This window comes from Mixophyes fleayi, chromosome 5, assembly GCF_038048845.1.
Source record: "Mixophyes fleayi isolate aMixFle1 chromosome 5, aMixFle1.hap1, whole genome shotgun sequence".
Classification (NCBI taxonomy): domain Eukaryota; kingdom Metazoa; phylum Chordata; class Amphibia; order Anura; family Limnodynastidae; genus Mixophyes; species Mixophyes fleayi.
Genome location: NC_134406.1, coordinates 181,143,300 through 181,154,701, shown reverse-complemented (window position 1 = coordinate 181,154,701; position 11,402 = coordinate 181,143,300). Strand labels below are relative to the sequence as shown.

The 11,402-nt window shown below is 39.9% G+C and overlaps 1 protein-coding gene across 3 annotated transcripts in view; it reads left to right on the top strand.

The window, feature by feature from the left end:
- Positions 1-742: 742 nt before the first annotated feature.
- NUP153 (nucleoporin 153) overlaps positions 743-11,402 on the top strand; it is a 62,425-nt gene continuing 51,765 nt past the window's right edge. For all 3 annotated transcript variants that reach the window (XM_075213113.1, XM_075213114.1, XM_075213112.1), the window contains exons 1-2: positions 743-1,096; positions 7,544-7,772. In XM_075213113.1, the coding sequence (XP_075069214.1) occupies positions 986-1,096; positions 7,544-7,772 (340 nt within the window). In that variant the 5' untranslated portion in view covers positions 743-985. The remainder of the gene's footprint in view (positions 1,097-7,543; positions 7,773-11,402) is intronic.

Below are 11,402 nucleotides of genomic sequence, written 5' to 3'. Positions count from 1 at the left end.
TCACCTGCGATTTGCTGCGATTTTAACACACTGAAAAAAATCGGACCTTGATACATTTACCCCCTGGGGTGTCACATGTTAGCCAACACTGGTCTATATGATGGATTTTTTTGCAGATGAATGTTTTAAATGCAATAAATAAATAATAAATATTTACATATTTTCAGTCATGTCCAATTTCCTAGTTCTCTTACAACATAATTACTAAAATATCTTAATACATAATTAATACTGAATATCGCAATACCCCCGCCTAACCTAAATAACTGAATTAAAGAGAAACCCTTAGCCCAGGTAGATGTAATGTAAAAATAAGTGGAATGACTTGGTGTACTGTAAAATCACAGCAGAAGGAATGTAACACTTGCAGAGCCTTCTGATCTACGGATGTAAAACATGCCACAAGTTATTTCACACGCTCACAAAAATTACCAGTCTAGCAAAAACTAATAGTTTACTTCAAATGTATGCAGAATACATACTGGAGGTAGGCTACCTGTCCCAGTATAGAGGTCTTAAGCTGGATTTACATTACACTAAGTGACCACCAGATTTTGTGCAACAAGTCACATAATTCGCTTTCACAGAGTAACTACCTTCATCATCCACCAATCACAGGCCGTCTCAAGCTGGAGCTCGGTACTCAACTCTCGCGTATCATTGTTGCACGCAGGCAGCCGGCATTCGGTCACAGTAGAACTACATTTCCCATCAGCCACTTGGCTTTCATGCGTCATTGCATCACCGAGTACGCGCGCGGGCGCAGTTGGAGACAAGCGAGTAGCGCGAGGAGTGGAGGCCCCAGCCCGCGTCATAGACATACCGGGAGCCTAGGCCAGTGTCCGCCAGAGCCGAGTCACCCTCTCGGCTCGACACGACTGGGCCTCGAGCACCGGTACACACCTGGACCAGTATTGTGTCCATACATCTGTCGTAGCACGCACAGGAACCTCGGGCCAGAGTGACCCGAGGAAGAGTCGGCCGGATGGCGGCAGAAGGGGGAGGAACGGGGACTGGAGGCAAGATCCGAAGCCGGAGATATCACCTGAGCTCTGGGAGAACCCCGTACAGTAAGAACCGCCAACAAGGCCAGCAGGTGTGTGCCCTGGGTTACATACATGTGTGTCCACGATGAAGACATGTGACTCTATGTGTCATTTCCCATGTGTCTCTTGATTACATGTGCCCCCTGTATGTAACAGTCAGGTGGGAGCACAGCTCTTCGTCCAAGTACCTCTGATATCATGCCTTAGACGCTTGTCTTAGGTGATAAATTATCCTGCTTCATCTTTAGCTTACGATGAAATATCTAGTTATGTGAATAATGGTTTTATTTACTTATTTGTAATATTTGTACGCGTAGGTTTCCTGTACAATTTATTCTGCTAATTGTTACTATTGGATTGCAATATTTTTGTTCCAGAAAAATATTTTCGTTTTAGAAAAACTCAGCAATTGCTTATTTTTTTGGGAACTCTGCTTATTGTGTCGTCACAGAGGTGAATTCTACCTATTATGACATCACAGAGGTGAATTCTACTACTTATGTCGTCACAGAGGTGAACTCTGGGTCAGTGGGTTGGAGGTGTGTTCTCTGCAGACATGTGCTTCTAACCTGAATATTGTCCCATGATCACAGCACAATGTTTTGATGCTTTTAAGTTCAATGTAATTTTTGTACAGTTTTTTTTTTTTTTTTTTTCTTTAGTACAATTTTCACTCAATTCTGTTATAGAATAACTGAAGCTGTATGTTTTATACCATTCCATCTGTATTGGAGCATAATTCTGTATATGAGTGAACACATTTCTGGATCACAGTGTCACATTTACTACCAATTTTCCTTGATGCATATGTTAATTTACAAACTTGACAGTATTGACAATGCTTGTAGAGTACATGGCTACAACATGACTTAGTTGCAAATATAGTAAATATATTTGAAATGGGTATATTAGGGTTTTTGTTACACAGCATTGAAGGATCGTGACACAAATAAGCAGTTAAATAGAGCTCTAAAGTGTAAAACAGTGTTTTGGAGTAATGTATCTAATAAGCAGAAGCTTCCTTTTTTCAATACTATGCTGCTTATCCTAAAGCAGACATTAAATAGGTCCACAGATTGGCCAAATCATGTCTTGAGACTGGATCCCACGGAAGAGGGTCTTTAAAAAAAAAAAAAAAAAAAAAATCAATAATCCCCCACTTGGCTCAGTTATGTAGTGGTCACATTATATATTTTTTAAGAGGCTCTGGTGAGAGAGCACTTGATTTCTAAAGAGGCTTTGCAGCAGCTTCCCTTCTCACTCAGATCTTTACTCTGTACTGATTTGGTGTAGGATTTATTGGTGGAGCAACGCGTGCAAAGCAGATAGTCCCACTGGTAACGCTGAAGGATGGTGGTAGCTCTTTCACGACTACTCTGGCTTCTATTTTGTTTGAAGTGACTTCTGTCCCCAGATGTGTTGTGGACTTGTATAATGATTTTGTCCTTGGCTTTTGAGTTCAGTCTTCTGTTTACACCTATCTGGACAAATGGCAGAGTTTTGCAAGGCATTAAGAATGCTTATATGTGTAAATGAAATATATATATTCATTAGAAAGGAACCACTTTGTATTTTCTGCAACTGCGAAGGGGCCCAGATCAGCAATTGTATTTCTGGTTCCTTTTTCTTTCTTTTTTTCCTCTTAGGCTTATTCAGTTCAAAATGGAATTCTTGGGCATAATCAAGCAACTGTGTTGGAAACAAACCTCTTGGAGGATAGAGGCCTTGTTTTATTTAGCAACAAGAGACTGCTAAAGATGGGTGTATACAACCTATGGCAGAAATATATAGTATATTAATATAATTCTAAACTGCACTAATGTCATTGTCCAAATCACAATTGTGGCTTGTTAAATCTGGAGAAGGGATCAGAGCTAAAAACTATGTAAGGGTTACAATATCCCAAAAGTACACCCAATGGTGGTGAACATGAGGAATGGGGGGGCTCAGTTGTAAAAATATATTTTTTGCCGTTTTCCCCTTCCCCTCCATGCCAGTGTAGTTAGTGTATGGGGGCTCACCTTGTATTTTGATATCAAAGTTACTTCATCTACATAATATCAATCAAATGATTTCTATGCACATGTTTGCTGCAAAATTTACTCATTGTTTGTGATTGTGTCTTCTGTGGTTAACTAAGGCTGGGTACACTACAGGTAAATATCGTGCCAATAACAAAATAAACGACTGTTGAGTCCGATATCACTCCGACGATCATGTTTTATCGTTCCATAGCACATTGTTGAGTTTGATTTTTTAAACAAAATAAAATCTCTGTAAGCAATGGAATGGTGAGCAAGAGTGAACACTGTTACCTGCCCACCCATGTTGATGGAAATAGAAGATGCTGCCTCTCGGCTGTGGCAGGGAGGCCTATCCTTCCTACGGTGTGGACATGCCCAGTCCTCTACAAGCCCAAATCCATTCTCCAACTCTGTGCTGGGCTCTCCTACCTGTTTTTGTAGTTTTGACTACCTGGTGCTGCTGCTGGTGTCTTAATCTGTTTTTGTTTACCCGATTGCTGGGATGTTGGGTCCCTGTTTGGAAAATAATTAATATTCACCACTTGGAAAGCTGTGAAGTTAGTGAAGAGCCTAATTCAGACTTTCTCTTTTCTCTTTGGCTAAAAACATAATTATAGGGTAATGGAAGCTCCTAAACAGACAATCAAATGCAACCAGGTTGAGTTGTATGTATCCTTTTCCTCCTGAGGAAATCTGGTTTAGATTTAAAAAAAAAATATTATTCCACTAGCAGGCTTGGCTAACCTGTGGCACTCCAGGTGTTTTGAAACTAAAAGCCCCAGCATTCTTTGCCACTATATAGCAGCTTATTACTGGAAGGGTATGCTGAGACTTGTGGTTTCACCACACCTGGAGTGCCACAGTCAAGCCTGCACTAGAGGATGCAAACTCTTCAGACAGCTTAGAAAGAAAAGTTTAAATTGTTTTAAAGAAGCTTCACTTCACCACAGGAGCAACAAGGAAATATGCATTAGCAATAGTAAAACCAACAGCAAAAAAAGCCCCCAATAAAACCCAACACATTCAGGTTGGTGTTAAAAGAAGTGAACTCTTGAAGATTGTCCAACAAATGCAAAGAGTAATTGTGTTTGTGAGACTTCTATGTAAGTCTATTAGACTTTCTGCCAGGACTATGGCATTTATTCTTGGATAGTAGATGACTGATCTAAATAGATCCACTTTATATCGGTCACTGGCACTGAGAGAAGAATATTGATTTGAATACAATTCATAGTATTCTGGGTTTCCTGGATAACTGCTTATGCCTATGGGAATATTTGGTTTACAATTGGGAAAATTTTCTCTACTAGCCTTACACTACACAGAAGATGTCCCACTGTGCACTCAATAAAAATGGGGTGGTTCAGGTGACACCATACCCCCTAACTTGGTACAGGTCAGATGCTCGATAAATATGCCATATCCTCTGTCGCAGAATAATCCAAAGCATGCTGTGCACATTCTACATCCATATGTTAATATACTTTCAGGATTTACAATAATATACTTTAGCAAGTAGGAGAAGCTGTATCAAGCCACTTGCTGTATAGGATCATTCCACATCAAATCAACACACTTTTAGGAAAAATTCTACCTTACATTCTCTGATTTCAATTAAATTTGGTATAATGCTGCCATTGGTGTAAAGAGAAACCCCAAATGTTAGGCTGATATATGCACTGGTTTTGAAGTTGTATGTGTTTAAAGTTTTACTTTTTTTTTAACAAAAAACTGAGCTAGAGAGTTGGACAAGGTCTCATTTTAAACATCTTTTTATGGGCTTTCATATGATATATAGTCATATTTCAATAAAAATAAAAAATATAACATTTTCAATATTTTGACTTTCTTAAAAGCCATATTTTTTTATTTTTTGAAAAACATCTCAAAAATTGTTCATACTGTTAATCTCCAAAGTTTTATTTTGGGATCATCTCCTACAAAGGTTTTCAGTTTTGAGTGATTCATGAAAATGTTATATATTGATGCACTACACATCTGAGAAAATAAAAAAATCTATATTTTTTCCAGTTCACTTCATTAGAGGAATGCACTTTCCTCTTTAGGTGTGTTTGGGGGATGAGATTTTACTGACAGCACCTGCTTCCACTTTTGTGCAGGTGTGTAAACTTATGTGGAAAGATACTTAAATTGTGTTGAATAGGCCTGCCTTTTACAGGGACAGGTTATGTTGGATGGGCTTTACTTAGTGAAGAAAAGCCCCTTAGTCACTAATTTAAGCCCACCCAAACCTAACCTGACCCTGGACCATTTGTGTCACATTTGAAAAAGTGGAGTGTTTAATTACAGTGAGAGTATCAGACTGGGAGGAACAGCAATTTGGAGAAGGGGTGCTGGGAGGGAGAGAAACAGCAGTCAGGGAGCAACACTGTACTCACTAGAAGAAGCCTTGGTCACCTGGCCAGGCAGAGAAGAGAAGGCACAGCCCATGAGGATGCTGCTTATCTCCACGGGTCAGGGAGCATGTGATGGACTCCTCTAATCAGAGCTCAGCACATTGTCCTCACCCCTCAGCTGTCTCTTGGGAATTATTTCCCCGACTACAGCCCAGTCCAAGCCTGCTATGGTATTTAAATTGGTTTAGAGCAGTGGTTGGTGTTTTTAAGTTGATTTAGAGAAATAAAGAATAAAGATGGAGGAAAGTGACAGGTACATTTATTGTTTCATCCCATAAAAAAGGCCAATCATATGTCTAATAAGAATGGGTTGAGAACTGATTCAGAATGGATGTGTAAATTATTTTTTTAAATGCCAAAAGTTGCAAAAGTTTCTGCCATAAGCAGAAAACAACTTGGAACACTTCAAATCGAGCAAGAGGGTCATTGTTCAGTTCCTCGAGATAATGTAGTATCCGGCTCCCACTTGCTGACATCAGAGGGTATGTAAATGCTGTTTATGACACAAAATGGTGGTTCGCATTTATTCTGGAGAAAGATAAAAACATAGATGAAGCGAAAGCGACATTCCTCCATCAAGCTGGTCCATCACCACCAATTTCATACCCAAAGAAGCCGGATGTTTTATGGATCACTATGGTAGATGTCCTGTGTAAGGTGAATCTGTTGACTGACTCCAACAGGTCAAAAGTACACCCTTTCTGAAATGGACATACTAAAAACAAATGAAGCCTTGAGGCAGATCCAACCCATCAAGTAGCACCATCCATCCAGAGCAGCAGCACCAAATGATAGTGATATGTAGAAAGCTTTCTTAACTTATGTGAAAGGCATAACAACATCACAAATGTTTTAAATATTTCAGTATTTAACATAATGTGTAATTGCACAAAATATACATCAAAGGGATTACAGGAGATAAAGTGAAAGTAATAGGCTTAGATAGTTCTCATTTTCATTATTTTAACAAACAGTCCAAAATGAAAGCTCTCGTAGCAGATGATCCCATCATTATTCCAAAATAAAACTTTGGGGATTTATTAACAGTGTGAACAATATTTTAGATGTTTTTCAAAAATTAAAAAATATGGCTTTTTGAGAAAATAAAAATTTTGATTTTAAACATTTTACAATTTTATTTTTATTGAAACATGATGCTCTTATATATGATATGAGAGCCCATCAAAGAGGTTCAGAATGAGACAGTCCAACTCTAGCTCAATCAGGTGAGCTACAAATGCAATTTAAAAAACCTATAAAATCAAGTGTTCAAGTGCAATTTTAAAGCCATCTAACTTCAAAACCCTAAGATTTTGGAGTTTTCTTTACACCCATGGCAGCATTTATTATACCAAATTTCATTACAATCTGAAAGTCAGTTTGAAACCCTGGGGTATATTTCTACAAAATGACAGCTAGAGAACAAGGCTTGTTACTGTGCCTGTGCTATGGAGAGCACTTAGCAGATGTGTGAACAGCTGTATCTGTATATGGTTATATGACTTCTGTGTACCCAGCATTGCCACATGAATGTACTCTAGCATATGATTTGAATCTGTCTTGAGACTTAGGCATAATGACATCTAGTTTAAACATCTGTGTTTTTATACTGTATGTTCACAAACTTTTATGAAAATATTTTTTTTTAAATAAATAGGCTTGACCTTAAGATAAGGCCGACTTCATCATTCATTGCAAGAATTTTTTCTGATGAATTGATGCATTGCTCTTTGTATAACATTTGCTCTAGTGATGTCTCTACATAGACAAATATGCCACAGTATCAGTTTAATGCTTCCCTTGTTTTTTTTCCCAGTCAACATTTGTAATCTCTGAAAAGACATTCAAGGTAGTGTACAGCACAATTTACTCCTCACGGAACTGTCTTGCTGTAAGGTCATTTGGTGATGTATTTAAATATTCTAAATATATAAATGATCACATATTTGAATGTTGTGTGCTTTGGTGTCTTTATTCTACCAAACTAATTTGATATAATTAGTAGTTATCAGATACATTAAAATGTATAAAAAGCTTTCTTTTACACCATCTACAGGGCATCATCAGCCGTGTGACGGATACTGTAAAGAGTATTGTTCCAGCTTGGTTGCAGAAATACTTTAACAAAGCAGATGATGTGCCTGGCAGATCTGTGACCATAGATGAAGTGGATGAGCAAGTGGATACTAGAGAGAATGATGTTGATAGACACACACAAGTAGAGGAAGATGGACCATCATCTGCTGATGGCAGAGTCACTCCAGAGCCAGTTAGGATGCAAGAAGGTGAGTCTATGTACCATACCAAAGTCTTTTGAACTGCTGTTCTATTTTGGTGTGTAGCTTGGAAACTAGGGTTTGCACACATACAAGTGTGTGTCCTGGTGCTTAGTTTTGTGACTGACACGATACTTAAGTTTTCCATAGGGCTCATCCTCTGCCTGCTTGATGCACCCATGGACATTCCACACTTTACCATACTCAACTGCTCTGTAGCCAACTACTACTTTCAAAGCTGCATTTTCCATAAATGTAACTTCATGTATATGACGCAAGATATACAACTAGTGCCTTACAATATTGGGATTATGAGAACTATTGTGGCAAGGAAAAATGCTTAGATTTCATATTTTGTGTACCGTGGAGATTAGTTTTAAATAATCCTGTAATGATTCCCCTGGGGGGAGGTTCTCTTGGATTTTTTTTTTCTTGCAATGCTGTTACTATAGCTGCGTAATACTAATTTTATATGTTCAGCATGGTACAAGCTGGGACTATACATATTTGTAATTTGAGTTAAACATTTTGGAGGTTAGGACTAGAAACTAAAAGCTCCAAACTATTCAAATAGTGTGATGCACAGCCAAAACCTTCATGATTCTGTTGTCCATCTGGCTGAATTGTCGCACGTTTGTTGAGAAGAGAATTGGAGGCATGAAGGGGGGTGGTGAGGGAGCCACCAAACTGCTGAATGCCAGAGCAGGGAGAAAACTATATAATGCAAGTGTTTGTTCCCAGTTGAGTGAAGGGCAGTTCTTTTGGTAGCAGATATGGGGCACATTTCCTCAATTTTATTGTGCAAGTACATTTTTGCATGGAAAGTAAGTAATGTTGGAGGCGAAAGTCTTGTGTATTGCCAAAATATTTTCTACATATTTTAAGTTCAAAGTAAGATTTAATACATTTTTGTTAGCTAGAGTTGACTTGAATCCCAGATCCGCATCCTTCTGGACAGTGGTCATCTTAGTGCTGGGCCCTGGGGGGAGGTCCTATCTCTATCCAGCACCTCTTCATTGGTAAGCTCGCCAAACAGTAGCAACTCTCCCTCTGCCCTTAGAGTATAGAATCAAGGGGATTTTGGGGGCTTGAATTTTGGCAGTCCACAATCAGTCTGTCTGTGCACTGCAGGTTGCCCTGATCTTCGTCTGTTTTGCATTGCTCTTTTCAGATTATGCACTGCATATGTTCTCTATCTCACTTCATCTTCCCTTTTATGTTTGGATAGCATGTCCAGGGCTAAGCCTGGAAAAAGGGCATTGTATGTGTGTATATATTCTACCTCTTCTAAATGCCACTCTAAATTGACAGGTGGGTTCTACTGAAACATCTGGTCCTGACCTGGTACAGGGCGGAGCACTTGCTGCTGTCTGCACTTTCCCATGGGTCCAAGCGGAGAACTTACCCTCCTCTGTGCTTGAGAACCTTTCTGTACCACAAGGCCTACTTGGTAGGAAAAAAAAAGGCCTAGCAATGTTAATGCAGGCCTTGTTTAGTTCCTTTCTTCCCTGACAGGGATGAATGAATGTGCCTCTGCAACTAAACCGGAGAATCGCACAGGCTCATGCTGCACTTCAGTCTGGGAAGGTTAGCGACTCTCAAATCCTCTCAAGAGGAAGGTGAGATGCCTGAGTACTCTTACCCTTCTTGCTCTAATGACAATTACAAAAGGATGCGATGAGTAGAGGATTTTGTGCAAGCCATCTGGTAAATGCAAAATAAATAGGACATTGGCGAGTTCTACAATTAACTGCTTAGAGGAAGCAGAAATGCACTGTTTCCCTCTAGTCATTTGGAAACCCTATGTAGCGACCAAGCTAGATGGTAAGTTACAGTTCCCTGCAGGTCATAGTCCATTATCCTTTCTGTAGTGAAGATAATGTGGAGGAATGCCCACCTAAGTTAGATTCCAGTTTTATAGTGTCAGGAGGATATTACTTAGACCACTGGTTGCAGCTGGGGTCAGCAAGACTGTGACTGTTAAATAATAATAATCACAATAGTAATAGAGGTTATGTTGTAGTAAAAAACGTTGTGGAGTTTATTGCAGTATCAAGAGCAGACCAGAAAAGCACAAGCTCTGAAGTAAGGCAGGGATGAGAAATTAGCCACACTGCAATGCAGGAATCATTCAGTAGTAGAACAGTCTTTTGTTGCAACACAGAAACAATATCTGAGAAGAAATGCTGGTGTAAGTCTGAGGCAATGCACAGTAATAAAGTCTAGATGTAAGTCTGCATCAGTATTGCTTAAGAGTCAAGTAATCTCTGTGAAACCTCACAAGAGAGTAAAAGATTGTTGCCGCACACAGTGCCTTGGGATTCTGTAGAGTTATATATGAATAGCCGGTAGATGCAGACCATAAAACGGGAAAATATAAATCAAACCAGCAGACTTGTATGATTCAATCCAGGTATCGGAATACAAATGAATGCAGAGCCAAGAACAAATAGAACACAGCCACAGGAACCAGGGTGCAAGTGTGTCCCAACAATATCATTGGCAATGAGTGCATAACCTGTGAGGGTTTATATATTATATAATAGTCTTCCAATCAGCTCACAGAGTAAAACACAGCTGTAGTCCATAGTAGATCTGAGTATCCTATAGGATGCAAGACCAATTTAACCCCAATGGTGGAGAGGAGGTGGAAGCAGTTGACGGATAGTCTTTGGTCTGGCAGGCTCAGTGCAGTTGTGTTCCCTCTGGTGGAGCATATTTGAGAGGCCTCTTAATAACCGGGGGAAGCCGCTGTGGAGAACAATTTCTTTGGGGCAGGGAGTACATCCTTCTTGGGGCTTGAGTGTCCATAAGAACTCTGGAGTATTTGTCCTTATCTGAGGTGGATTTGTTCAGTTCTGAATTACACAATTCTTTCCTTGGCCACAGGGGAAGGCAGTTTTTCTCCCTATCAATACTCTGGCCCTAGGAGCTCTAGGTTTCGCTCTGTTTGGTCCTCTTCACTGAGAAACAATCATAATTTGGAGGTCAGTGAAGAGGTAAACCAGCTTGGGCAGCTAAGTCTTCCTACACATAGTTGGTATGACTGGCAGCAAGTACCCAGCTGGTTTCTCCAATGGTTTGTCCTCTTCTATCTCTGATGGGGGTCAATTCCACCACAGATGTCTGATTGAGAGGAATCGTATTGCAGGGATACATCATGGGCCTGAAGTCCCCATCCAGACGATTTGGAGAAAAGTTCTGGCCATTGTGACAGTGTTCATTCCAGCGGTAGGGAACTGGGAAGTAGACTTCAGCACATAGACCCTTCATCTAGAATTTTTCCAGCAGCTGATGGACAGATGTGGGGTCAACTAGATGATTACATGGAGGCATCTGTTGAACCACAAGGTTAGGCACTACTCTTCATGGACAAAAAACCCACAGGCATTGGTAGATGCCCTCTCTGTACCCTGGAATTTTTAACTTGACTTACCTGTTTCCCCTGGTCGCAATGCTTTCTCATGTGTTTAGGAAGGTAAAAAAGAGGGTGCTCCAAAAAATTCTGGAGGCTCCAGATTGACAAAGGTGGGTGTGGTGCACAGACCTACTTAATTTGACAGGTGTCTCCTCTACGGCAGGGTAAATTTAAATTGCCCAAGCTCCTGTCACTATATGCTCTACCCCAATGTTCCAGTG